The sequence below is a fragment of the Triticum dicoccoides genome, chromosome 6A (genome assembly GCF_002162155.2).
Source record: "Triticum dicoccoides isolate Atlit2015 ecotype Zavitan chromosome 6A, WEW_v2.0, whole genome shotgun sequence".
Classification (NCBI taxonomy): domain Eukaryota; kingdom Viridiplantae; phylum Streptophyta; class Magnoliopsida; order Poales; family Poaceae; genus Triticum; species Triticum dicoccoides.
This window is the reverse complement of record NC_041390.1, coordinates 619,532,613-619,544,614: the sequence shown is the minus strand read 5'-3', so window position 1 is coordinate 619,544,614 and position 12,002 is coordinate 619,532,613. Positions and strand designations below refer to the sequence as shown.

Genomic DNA, 12,002 nt, shown 5'->3' with positions numbered 1-12,002 from the left:
CCTTGCCTACAAAATATAACAATCTGGACACTTTCGGTCGGTCGGGTGCTAGCCTAGATGTGTGGCGTTATCGTCTTTTCGCGGGTGTGGCACATGCCTTAGTTCGGAGGGGCCGATCGATTTTGTTTTTTTAGCATTCAATCATCTTTTTTTGCCACGCGCTATCTTGAACTTTTTCAAATGCTTCATTGTTAAAAGAATATCCAAAACAGTTCTTTCAATAAATAAGCAGTGGCGTGCAAGTATTTGTGCCATGCATGTATGAGCAATAGTACAATCATTAACATTGTCATAAATACAGCGGTACCCTTTAAGCAACTCATTGTCCCTACAACGAAAACCGACCAGACAAATCGAAGAATCAAAAGCATACATACTTCTTGACAACACTTGGCCAACTAATACCAGCGCGCCAACCATGGATCCATTCGGCTTTTTCGAGTTATCGGTACCTTGTTATAACCAGCTCCGGCGCAAACCCGGTGTGTGCTTTTTACAAAGGACCGATCCGCTGACGCCAAATCTCATTTCCCCGCAACAAATAAATGAAAAGAAAATGCATGACAATCAATGACGTCATCGCGGCGCCAATCCTTCTTCCTTGCGCTCAACATGTAAACACAAACCGAAGCGTTCGACCCATATCAACCACGTCACCGTCAACATCGCACACCCTTATTCTACGTCTCCACCAGGAGGGTGCAAACCCAACGGGTAACAAACAAACCGAAAGGGCCGCCGCGCGGTACGTCGTGTTGTGTCGCGTCGCCATCGACCGGGCGCAGCCCGTCTCTCAAGAAAGGAGGCTACACCATTGTTGTTAACCCCCACCAGTCTATTCCAAACATGGTCATATCTGGCGGGTTTTTTAAGTTTTTAAAAAGCCACCACCATGTGTTCTTCTCCCTTGTGACAAGGAGCCGGTCATTAACAAGTGTTGGTTCCATGAGGCGGCCGGACCGGCCGGAGAGAAGAATAGAAAATCGTGTTGCTCACTCCGAGGGCCTCTGGAGCAATAAGAAGCAACCTCGAGGTCGTTTTTGTTAAACAGCCACCCCCCACCCCCTCTACAGTACATCGAGTACTATAAACAGCAGAGGCCGCGTGCCAGCCGAAAGAGAGCGAGTGAAGAAAATATTAAAAAAATAAAAATAAGCTCCGCCTCTCTCCTCCCTCTCTCTCGCGCTCGATTCACACCACACCTCTCAGGAACTCCTCCTGCTGCTTCCTCCTCAATCCCCCAATCCGCCGGCCGAGCAATTTCCCCATGCTCCAGGCCTCCCGGATGACCCCCGCCCCGACCCGCCGCTCCCTCTGCTGCTGCTTCGCCTGCTCGCTCAATCCCCCCGGAGCCGCCGTCGCCCGCTAGTCCTCGCCGGGGGAGCAGAAGATCCGGTCTTGGCCCCCGCCTCCGTCGCCGCCGCCGTCGTCGTCGTCGTCCCGCGTGGGGCTGATCGTTCTGTGGAGCTCGAGGTTAGTGCGCCTCGCTTTCTCTGATTTCCCCTCTTGTTCATCGATGCCGGCGGCTTTCAGGAGGGGGAATTGGGACGCGATCCCGAGCTTATCTCCTGCGCCGATTTTATCATTATTATCTTGCTTTGTCGACTGCTTTATGTTCGATTATTATCGAAGCCGCGTTGATCTTGTTGCAATTTATGAGCCGCTGACGATGCTCTGTTTTGTCCGTCTGCGAGGCTCCAAAACTGAAGAAATTGGTTGTATGTGGTAGCTTGTGCCAACAAAAAGGAATGCCTTTCCCCCCTTTTATTTTCTCTGTACAAATGATTTGCCCCATGAACATAAAGGAGCAAAGCCGCAGCCTTGCCTGCTAAGGTTGCTTCAATCCCGGTTCCATGATCGTTGATGCCGCTTTTCAGGACAACACCGCCCGTTCGTTCCCTCGTTTTCTGACTGGGTTATTAGTATTATTATAGTCTTGCAACTTTTCCACCATTTTTCCTCGTGAGGCAGCCACTAACTCTGCAGGAATAATTAATAATCTTGCAACTTTTCCACCATTTCTCCTGTTGAGGCCGGCAGCCGCTAACTCTGCAGGAAAACAGGGTAGCTAGAAACAGTTATCGATATCTGTTGTTAATCCATACTAGTATTTGTTATTACCAGTTTACATATATCATATTTTGAGCGGACAGCAGTAGGTGAGGCCCTCATTTAGCAATTGATACCGAGCACGTCAGCCGTTCCTATCAAAGAAATTTAAGGTGGATATCACCTGCAGTTGGTTCGCTCTCTGAACGGCCTCCCAAGCATAATCAGCAGTTATGGCGCAATCCACTATTTTAAGGCTGCTATAAAAAGCCTTTGATTGGATTATGGGACTATTCCAGCTTTTTTGTTTTGCTAACGTGTGATGGGAGTCATCATATTGGGTTGTTCAATCAGTGTACGACAAATCAAAAGGGCCTTTGATCTTGCATGTTATTAGGTTGTTGATTTGGTTGCTTAGACTGATAAGAAGTTGTGCTAATAATATCTTATAATGTGGTAGTGGTCCCTGGAGGAGGATTGCGTACTAATCTGTTAGTTTTCTCTGATCTGTCGTAATCGTGACTAGTGTATCAAACACATTTAGTTAGAGTGCTCCTAACGTGATGACTCAAATCATTCATTTATGTCAAATCTGTCACCAGTCCTTGACTTTGGTGCAGCCACGCAAAATTAGCCGTATATCACGCATTTTCTGTTCTTCTTTTGGTGTTCATTCCCTTATGCTAAAATCACTGAATCTACTTGGTAGGGGCAGTGCTTTTGACCGAGAATTTGAGCCCAACGGATGAACATGTGCGAGAAAGATCAAAATTTCCACTGGGCCTACGACCTTTTCCATGACCCCTTTGCCGCTCCCAACAGCTACTATGGACATCCTAATGGTTACAGTGACAACAGCTATTGTGACTACAATTATGCTAGAGGTAGTTTTGTGGAACGTCGTGCAATTCTTTTATGCAGAAGTCATGAAAAAAAGGAGACAGTATTGAGTTCCTCATGTGTATATTTTTGGTTCTGCAGATGCATCACATCCCGATGAGACATATTTGCATTCTTCCGCACTTACGTGTGATATGTACAACCCACAAGTAGGCATGTACCATCCTGGTAGTGAAAATATCCATAGTCTGGTTCAGCCTGTACCTTTTGCATTTTGTGCTTTCCCTCTTAATGTTTTTTTGTGTGTTCCAGGAAATGTTGGTGGGCAGGAGCATGAGGCAGTCTATGTAGATCCGTCTAGTTCCTCTTCATACCCTGGCAGCGACGACTGTTATGAAATGGAGGAAGAAGTAGGAAAGAGATTTTACCCCATGGTCCCAGTTCCCGTGAGTCTATTGATCCTTAGTAACAGTGTTGTTCCGCTAAGATTGATTTCCCTCCTTAGTATCTAGAATAAACGAAGCTTTGCTTCCAAGGAAGCTTGGTAAGTCCCATGTTTGCTCACTGACTAAAGTAGCTACTAAGCAATGGCCAAAGTTGGTAAGATAATTGACAGAATACCTGTGCACATGTAGCTAAAATCTCAATGGACAATTACACCAATATGTATGTCAGTTGGATAATTGATTGTGAATACTACTTACTTTAATGGACACTGTGATAAGAAATTCTTCCAAAAGTCTCTAAATACATTGTAAGGTGAATTAAATTCAGATATTCTTAACTCCATGTTAAAATTCGGCAACGTCCAGATGAAAACTACTAGGTTCAATTTATAGAGTTTTGCATACAAAGCTGTGATTGCTGCCTTCCTTATAGTTTCATGGGAATAAATTATTACTTGTACCTTCAGTATGGGAAAAAGGCTGCAAGTTAAAACTCCTATTTGCACACTTAATCAGCATTCTTTTCTTTTCCGACATGTTTATGCATCTGTTATTAGCTTTGGTTCCATTACACTTACAACTATGATTAAACAATTTATTTTGCCCTCTCCAGCATGTCCCTAAAATTAATGGTGAAATTCCATCACTCGACGAAGCCACCATGGACCATGAAAGGCTGTCAGACAGGTCTGTCTTAAATCTCACTTCTCATGGGTTCCTTTTGATAGTAAATGCTGCGGAAACATTAAATTTATGAGGGATTGGATGTACTAGAATAAGTTTGATAATGTTTCTTCTTAACTTTCTAAATAGAGTGTCCACGTGTGTAGTTCAGTAATATTTACATGTATGTTGTTGTAGGTTGAGGCTGTATGAACTAACTGAGAACAAGGTGAAAGGTGATGGCAATTGTCAGGTTTGTACTTAGTGCCATCCATCCTCACCTGAATACTTAGTTTTATTTTGCTGAAATAAGCATAGTAGCAGCAGTAGTTGGGTCAGTTCTCTTGAGTTATTCCATCATTCATGACTTACTGTCAGACCATGTAGTACATAAGCCACAACCAATTGATGCTAATCTAACCTTCTCAATTCCACAGTTCCGTGCACTATCAGATCAGCTGTACCAAACTCCGGACCACCATGAGTTTGTGAGGGAGCAGATAATTAGCCAGGTAATCGACAGTAGTAATCTTTCTTTCGTGAATCATGATCCTTAGCTTTATTCTTTGTTTTCACACTTTCATCTTTGGCTGATAAATAATCATTTCCAGCTTAAAAGTAACCGGGAAGCCTATGATGGATACGTCCCCATGGCATATGATGAGTATCTGGAGAAAGTATCGCGGTAAGCTCAACAGTCCAAAAACTGTTCATGACTAGTACAAATTAGTCACATGTGAATGCTTCCCCAACTAATATCTTGTGCATAAACTGACAGAAATGGTGAATGGGGTGACCATGTGACTTTACAGGCTGCTGCTGACAAGGTGCTTATATTTGTCTTACTCATGGGCATAACATATATCACAGCTGGCAGGGGCTGTACTTTACTAATGCCCATTCTAACGCAATTCGACAATCTGTTGCAGTACGGAGTGAAGATTTTCGTCATGACCTCATTCAAGGATACGTGCTACATCGAGATCCAACCCAAGGTTCAGAAGTCCAACAAAGGTATGCAGATGATTAATTTTCTTTACAGTTCCAAGTGGGTTGGTTTTGACACTTAACTCTGCACTCTGTTATTTTTTTTCTCTGGTTTCAGTGGTGTTGTTGAGCTTTTGGGCGGAGGTTCACTACAACTCGATATTTCCACAGAACGGTGAGTAGCATGCCTGCCTGCCATTGGCATACATGCAATGCGTGTCCAGTCCCCGTCGCAAACGTATGCAACCAACATTCCACACCGACACCGCGATCTCTGCCTTGTAACAGTAATCGCTGAAACCCTCTCTGTCCTATGGTTTTGTTGCCAACAGACGCTCCGAGGTTGCATCACACGGCGAAGAAGAGGAGATGGTGGCCGTTCTCGCAGCACCACCATTGATGAGGCTCTCTTCCCCCGCCTCGGCGCGTGTACTCTGACGGCGTTCCGGCGTGCAAAGCACTCTTGTTTCTCCACCGAGATGGATGGCCCCGGGGCGCACTCCTGGTCGTCCCGGGAGGGGTCGCCGCGGCGGCGTGCGCTCGCTCTGACAGGAGGAGAGAAAAGAAAAAGGCGTTATGGTTGTCTGAGATAATATTATAGATACTTGGAATGGAAGGAATAATGAACATGCGACCTGTCCCGTATATAGTTTTGGGTCGCACTGCAGGCTCTGTTGTGTATTTACATACAAAATTTTGCCGGAATGAGGCTACATACAGTTAATCATTCATTTGGAATACAAATGATATGGATGGTGATACTAATAATAATAACTGGGTGGAGGCAGTGTTAAAGAATCTGTCGAGTATTTGCGATGTTCTTTTTAGAATGGATCTGTTTGAGATGTCGTTGATTTGGTCCGGGAAGAGAGTTGCTCGGTTAGTTTTTTTCTGTGTGAGAAATGTTGCTCGGTTAGATTTTTTTTTTGGAGGTTGTGAAGCGTCTGTTGTGGAGGCCAAAGTACTAACCCGAGTGGCACCTAGTAACCACGGGGATCAGAGAGAGCCCATTGATCATTTTGCGTCTTTTCGCAAAGAAAAAAGATCATTTTGCGTCAGTGGAGGCCCATGAAACATTCTCAAGAGGTTAGGGCTAGTTAAACGGTGCGGGCCTCGGCTGCATTTGGCCATCCAAGCATGTCAATTTTCCTTTCGCTAAAAAAATAGCATGTGAATTTCCTCAATAAAATAAAATAAATCAAAGATGTAAATTTTCCTTCCATTAAAAAAACATATGTAAATTTCCCTCAGTGAAATAAAAAAAAATACAACGCATATACTTTTGTCTCAAAATAAAATAAAATCCATGTATGTCAATAAAGCATAGTCTCCGATCACGGTTTCAATGTCAGAATAAATGAGAACAAAACATCATATTTTTGGGAAATACTTTCTCCGTCCCAAAATAAGTGACTCAGTACAAAGTTGAGTCACTTATTTTGGGACAGAGGGAGTACAAAACATCATTATTTATGAAAAAGGAAGAAGAAAAAGAGGTTGACCTGCAATTGATTTTTGCTGTGAGTCAGACGGGAAAGAGATGGATGCATTCAAACAAGGCGTAGTAAGTATTTTTTTTCTCAATGAATTAAATGAATGAGGTGTCCAGGCGCAGGGGTCTCGAACCACTACGATTCCTGCCTTGGTGGGTCGGACTGAGGACCCCTTGGTCGGTTCCATCATGGGCCATGTTGTGCGGCCCATGACGATTATACGCGAGACTCGGGAAGACTTGTTGTACAAGCCGAACATATCGAAGCCATGGAGGAATCTACCTCCATCGATGTAGCCGGCTAGGATCTATACCCCTAGGACCCCCGGTATGTTATGTAAGCTCGTGGCGGAGCTCGTTGATGATAACATACAATCCCTTAGTATTCATCTGTACTTTGTACACACCCCAGTCACAATGTGCATGCGGGCCCGAATTGGGTAAATATTGCTCCTTATTTTCCCTCCGACCTAATAGCTACGCTAGGGCACCCTACCAAGGGATCTGCCGGGTTTATCTGCGACAACGAAGAAATAATAATTGATGAAAACACTTTTACTGTTTATCGGGACATTATGTACCAAAAGAAAAAAGTAGGGTCAAGCTTGATAATCGTTGGGTTGTACCACATCATTTGGTCTTGCTGGAGAGGTCCAGGCCCGTATAAATGTTGAGTTGTGTAACAAGACAAATTTGTTGAAGTACCTATTCGACAATCTTATTAAAGGCCATGATTTTGCTTGCGTAAGATTTTGACCTGTGTTCGAGCCTCCCTCGTTTGTTGCCCTAGGTGTTAGGTGTTCCAACTGGTAGAAATGAGATTGGAATTTATCAAGTATAGGTAATTTTCTTTGCTTATTTGTATTTTCTTCTATCTCATATATGGATTTTTAAACCATTTTCCCTATTGATGTGTATGACTTCCTTTTATTTCAGGTACTTGTGTGCTTGCGAAGCATATTGGCACATGTTTGCCTTTGCTATACGTGATAGGGAACATTTGGTTGAAAGATTAGTTGTCCATCTCCCTGATATGAATAGGGTCATATTTCACCAATATTCTCGATTGGAAAAAGTAATTAAGAAACCCAATGCACATAAAACAACGCTCACCGAATGGTGTGCGATAAATCAAGAACATGAAGACCCAAGATGTTTAACTTATTTGAAGTTACCTTCCGAGTGAACTTGGGATAGTTCTAACAGAGTTTGGACTAGGAGACAGAGAAAGAAGAAGTTAGGTGGATGAATTGGTCGTATTCCGCCCCCGCGGGTTCTCGTTGTCCCTGGTGCTTTCTTCTCTGCAACGCCCTCCCGCAGCTGCTTCCTCCACACCAAACTCGCGTGCCGCGGCGCCCCTGTGGCCGCCTCTCTCGCTCTCTACTCCCGCATCCGTGCCGCCGTGTCGCCTACTTACTGGGACCTCAGGTCTATCAATGGTGTAGTGTATGGCACTTTCATAAGCATGCGGGGCTCAAGGCTTACTTGGAGATGACAACGAATGGTTTAAGCTTCTTGAAGAGACTATTGTGTGTGCTACTCCCATTTCAACTAAGGCATCTTTTTATTAACGGCGGAGAGGCAAATTTGAGCATGCTTTAAAATTAGGGGTAAATCTGAGTAGGTGGTTCGAGTAGGGACAAAAAATGCAAACGACCCTTTTTGAAATGCAAGTGAGGGTTTAAACAACCTCATTTCAAACTAAAGCAATGACCTGAAATGCAATATAGGTCATAATTAAAAGCACAATTAAAATAATGGTTTGCTGCATTTGGATGTTACACAACACATCAGAACATCAACCGTCGCCGATGAAGTTCGAAACGATCCAACCTGTAGACGCATGAGCGCAAACGAACGAATACTGGATCCATGCAAATCCACCGAAGAATAACATCGACCAAATCCCGCGAGATCCGTTGGAGACACAACTCCACACGCCGTCCCACGATGCGAGAGGCACCGCCGGGACAGGGCTATGCGGAGAGACCTTATTTCATCCTCAAGAAGTCGTTGCCGCCTCGCCTTCTTGAGCAGGATACAAACTCTAAGTAGGCTAAACAACCACTATAAATGAAGCATGGGCCCTCCCACCATCAAGGGTCGAGATCCACCGTGCCTCCATGGCACTAAGGCCACACAAGACGAGGTAGATCGGCGGCGGTGCCGGTGAGGGGCGAGGCAACCCTAATCGCATGGGGGCCTTTCTTTAGTTCTCGGGAAGAAAGAAAACGTCAACAGAATAATATTCTGTTAGCGGTAACATACTAGTCTCATCATATACATATCAAGGTTCAGGGTGATGTTTAGAGCAAAAGCTGAAATTTGACATGGCGTGCATACTCTGTAAGGTCAAAATTATTATCAATTAAATGTGTGTTGACAATATGATCGATGGCAAATTAACATGGAGTGGCTATATATACAGGTGTCTTAGGACAAAATACACCCTTTTGTATTAAAAAAGCCATACAACATATGCAGAACCAAAACTGAAAGCAAGCATTACCCCCAGTAGTATAAGTCTATCACATGCCTTGCGTAACACCCATTGTGATGATCTGCGGATCTCACCAAGACGTTGCTCATATTATACACGCACCGTCCGGGTGAGATCCACAAATCATTACAGTGGGTGTTATGTAAAGAATGGGACAGACATCGCTTAATTATTTTCATAGCTCATATATAGAGGAAACAAACATTACGATCACAAAAGGCAGGCAATAGCTGGCCTCCCTCTGCAAATCAAATCACCGCGACATGCCTGGGGGGAGGTTAACCCACTCCAGGTGCATGATGAGCTCGCCAGTGTCGGTGTTCCTTAGCTTGAGGGCCATATTCTGAGTGACCTTCCCGTCTTTCCACATGATGTGGCTGTCAGCCGAGTAGCTGTTCTCCTCGTTAGGTTGGAACGTCTTCATCACCGTGTCATCACGGACATGGGTCAGGTCCTTGACGGCGATCTCGACAAAGTCGAGGATGCTGAACTCTGCATCGCCCATGGTGTCATCCTTGGTGAAAGTGTCGTGGTCAAAGACTTCCTGTGACGGAAATAAAATGAGATCCCAAAGGTTGGTTTTAGGAGCTAAGAGATATGAAATGTTGTATCATCAGAGTAGAGTATATTGGCGGTGAGTTTGTGAAATCCTGATTGGGAGGGAGATGTTGATCAAACTTACAATCTTAACGGGGAGCGTCCAGTTTGTGATAGACAGGGTGAGCTCCTCGTTCCATTCTGGGTTGATGGTTTTATATTTGATGCTCGACTTCACTTTCTGCACATTTACATGAAAAGAAAAGAAAATCCGGGTAAAAAGAGAGAAAGAGAGAGAGAGTGGTTTTAATTGTTGATCTGAATCGATTACTCATGAATGAAATTGAAGAAACAAGCAGATCTGAATAGATCGTCTGCTTGTTTCATCCGCCTCGGATATAGCTGGCACCAAGCAGATCTGAATCGATCATCTGCTTGGTGCTAGCTATCTACCGGGTGAAATTGAAGAAACAAGATTAATATAAAGAAAGCATGCATGAATTTTAGATGTAGCATGCACTCGGCCCATTGTTATTACTCCTACTTGATGATCGATCGATCGATTGATCTAGAGGCTGGACGAGAAGAAGTAGGAACCTGCTGTCCGAGGCGGATGACGACGTAGGGGTCGCTGCTGTGGGAGAGGGGGTCGCAGATGGCCAGGTTCAGCCCGCGCACCACCTTCACCTTGAGCAGCCCAAGCAGGCGCTCCATGGATCGATTAGATCGAGGAGCTACCAACAACAAGAAGATGGATCCCGGTCCGGGGGAGAAGAAGATGGATCGTCGTCGTCGTCGTCGTCGACGTTACGTTGCTTTACGCGAGTGGCGGAAACGCCGGGGAGTCGTTAAAACTCGGAGACGGATTAGGCCTATGCATATGCAGATGCATGCATCCAACCTGGGAATGGGAGGCCGGGGAGCGGCGTTCCTTCCGTCCAACAACGCATGCCCACTCTCTATTTCTGAACTGCTCATATCCATCGATTCCATTTAAGGTCGTGGGTGCGTTTTCTTCAGCTGACGGGACTGACTTGTCACAAACGAAACTAAGGTCGTGACATCTGTGATTTCTTGGCCATGTGTACGTAGGTTCCGACGAAGGAGACATCGCCGTGCCGCCCGGGTCATTGCACATGTCCTTCTCGGCGATCTCGATCGACTGCAAATTAACAGCTGGACCTTTCATTTGGGACCCTCCTAATTAACTGGTGAACATTCGCCAGGGGAGGTGGCACAAGCGAACGATTCGATGGAATTTTAGTTGTGATGAAGTGGGGAGCAGTGGCTTTTTTTTTCAGAAGACATGGCATTTTCTTCCTGAGAAGGCAATTTTTGTTCAAAAACTGATATCATTTAATCTTGTTTTACAACTAAAACTGCCAGCAAAGATGGTTCGCTTGCCACCCTCCTTACAACGAACGTTCGCCAGGTTCATTTATTCACGTCCGTGTACCTCATAAGCAAATCCTCAGATCTATAGATTGTTGTGCAATGTTAAAATTAACACATGTAGTTTATCTAGATCACACACATAGCATAGAGGGGTTCATCATATATGTCACCGGACTACCAAAATTTGACAACTTCTACTAAACCAACAAAAAAGTTCTCCATTTTCATTGTTTTCTTCTTTTCCATTGGCTTTCATCGTCTTTTTTGGTTTCTTTTTCAGTTTTTATTGGTTTTTTTACTCTTATGTCATTTTTCATCGATTATTTCTTTGTTCAACACATACCTACTTTTTTCAATACACAATGTATATTTTTAGATTACACGCGAAATATATTGTTTTTTTTCTGTGAAAAGATCAAATCTATTATAAAAATTCAGCGGAAGTACAAAGCATCTCAAAGATAATAAAAAATTACATCGAGATTCCGAGACCAACGAACGACCACTACCACCGCCAGAACAAGCCACCGACGCGCCGTTGTCGCCGCTCCACTATCGGAGCCGGCTTGACCTTGCCGATGATAGTCGGGAAGTCTCCGTGCAAGTGCCCCTAAGGACCAGCGCCTTGGAGCTGCAGTCATCTACGTTGAACCCTTACATAGATCATAAGCACCTCACACAAAATCTCGCCACATGACGAGAAATCATAACCTCATCGCCCTAAGGATATGGCAGGAATCTACGTCGAAGCTCCGTCTACTACGTCCAAACGGATAAACTCGATGAGGATCAGAGCCCGGAAGACAAACTCAAAGAAGTAGCGTCGACATTCGTTTGAGCGTCGCACCTGCGATGAATAAAGCCTAAACTACTAAACGGAGAGAAGGCACCGGGATTGCCCTCCCTGCGCTCGCCGGCGAAGTCTAGAGGGGAGAGTTTGCCCTAGCCGCCTAGGGTTAGGGAGGAAAATGAGAGGAAACTTTTTAGAACATTTTTTTTCTTTAATACATTGTTGAACACTTTTTTTACTATATGGTAAAAAAAATTCAACGGAAACACTAAAAATGTGAAGTCAGATTTTTAGGCATGACAA

The 12,002-nt window shown here is 44.4% G+C and overlaps 2 protein-coding genes across 5 annotated transcripts; one reads left to right on the top strand and one right to left on the bottom strand.

Moving 5' to 3' along the window:
* Nucleotides 1–1,116: 1,116 nt before the first annotated feature.
* Nucleotides 1,117–5,791, top strand: LOC119318552 (OVARIAN TUMOR DOMAIN-containing deubiquitinating enzyme 12-like). 4 transcript variants are annotated; one of them, XR_005154155.1, is made up of 12 exons: nt 1,117–1,473; nt 2,759–2,933; nt 3,031–3,117; nt 3,202–3,335; nt 3,949–4,022; nt 4,197–4,251; nt 4,436–4,510; nt 4,610–4,683; nt 4,777–4,825; nt 4,928–5,012; nt 5,104–5,223; nt 5,318–5,791. XR_005154155.1 is itself a non-coding variant. In XM_037593126.1 (12 exons), exons 2-12 carry the CDS (start codon nt 2,795–2,797, stop codon nt 5,383–5,385), a joined length of 897 nt encoding a protein of 298 aa, XP_037449023.1. In that variant the 5' UTR covers nt 1,117–1,473; nt 2,765–2,794; the 3' UTR covers nt 5,386–5,791. The 4 variants fall into 4 exon arrangements, 3 of the variants coding, with proteins under 3 accessions (XP_037449023.1, XP_037449024.1, XP_037449022.1); XM_037593126.1 differs by having other exon boundaries at nt 2,765–2,933; nt 5,104–5,160; XM_037593127.1 differs by having other exon boundaries at nt 3,031–3,102; nt 5,104–5,160.
* A 3,054-nt stretch (nt 5,792–8,845) lies between these two features.
* Nucleotides 8,846–10,488, bottom strand: LOC119318551 (protein C2-DOMAIN ABA-RELATED 5-like). Its single transcript, XM_037593124.1, has 3 exons — nt 10,112–10,488; nt 9,660–9,755; nt 8,846–9,521 (listed from the first exon to the last, which is right to left on the bottom strand). Exons 1-3 carry the CDS (start codon nt 10,226–10,228, stop codon nt 9,231–9,233), a joined length of 504 nt encoding a protein of 167 aa, XP_037449021.1. The 5' UTR covers nt 10,229–10,488; the 3' UTR covers nt 8,846–9,230.
* Between the last annotated feature and the right edge of the window lie 1,514 nt (nt 10,489–12,002).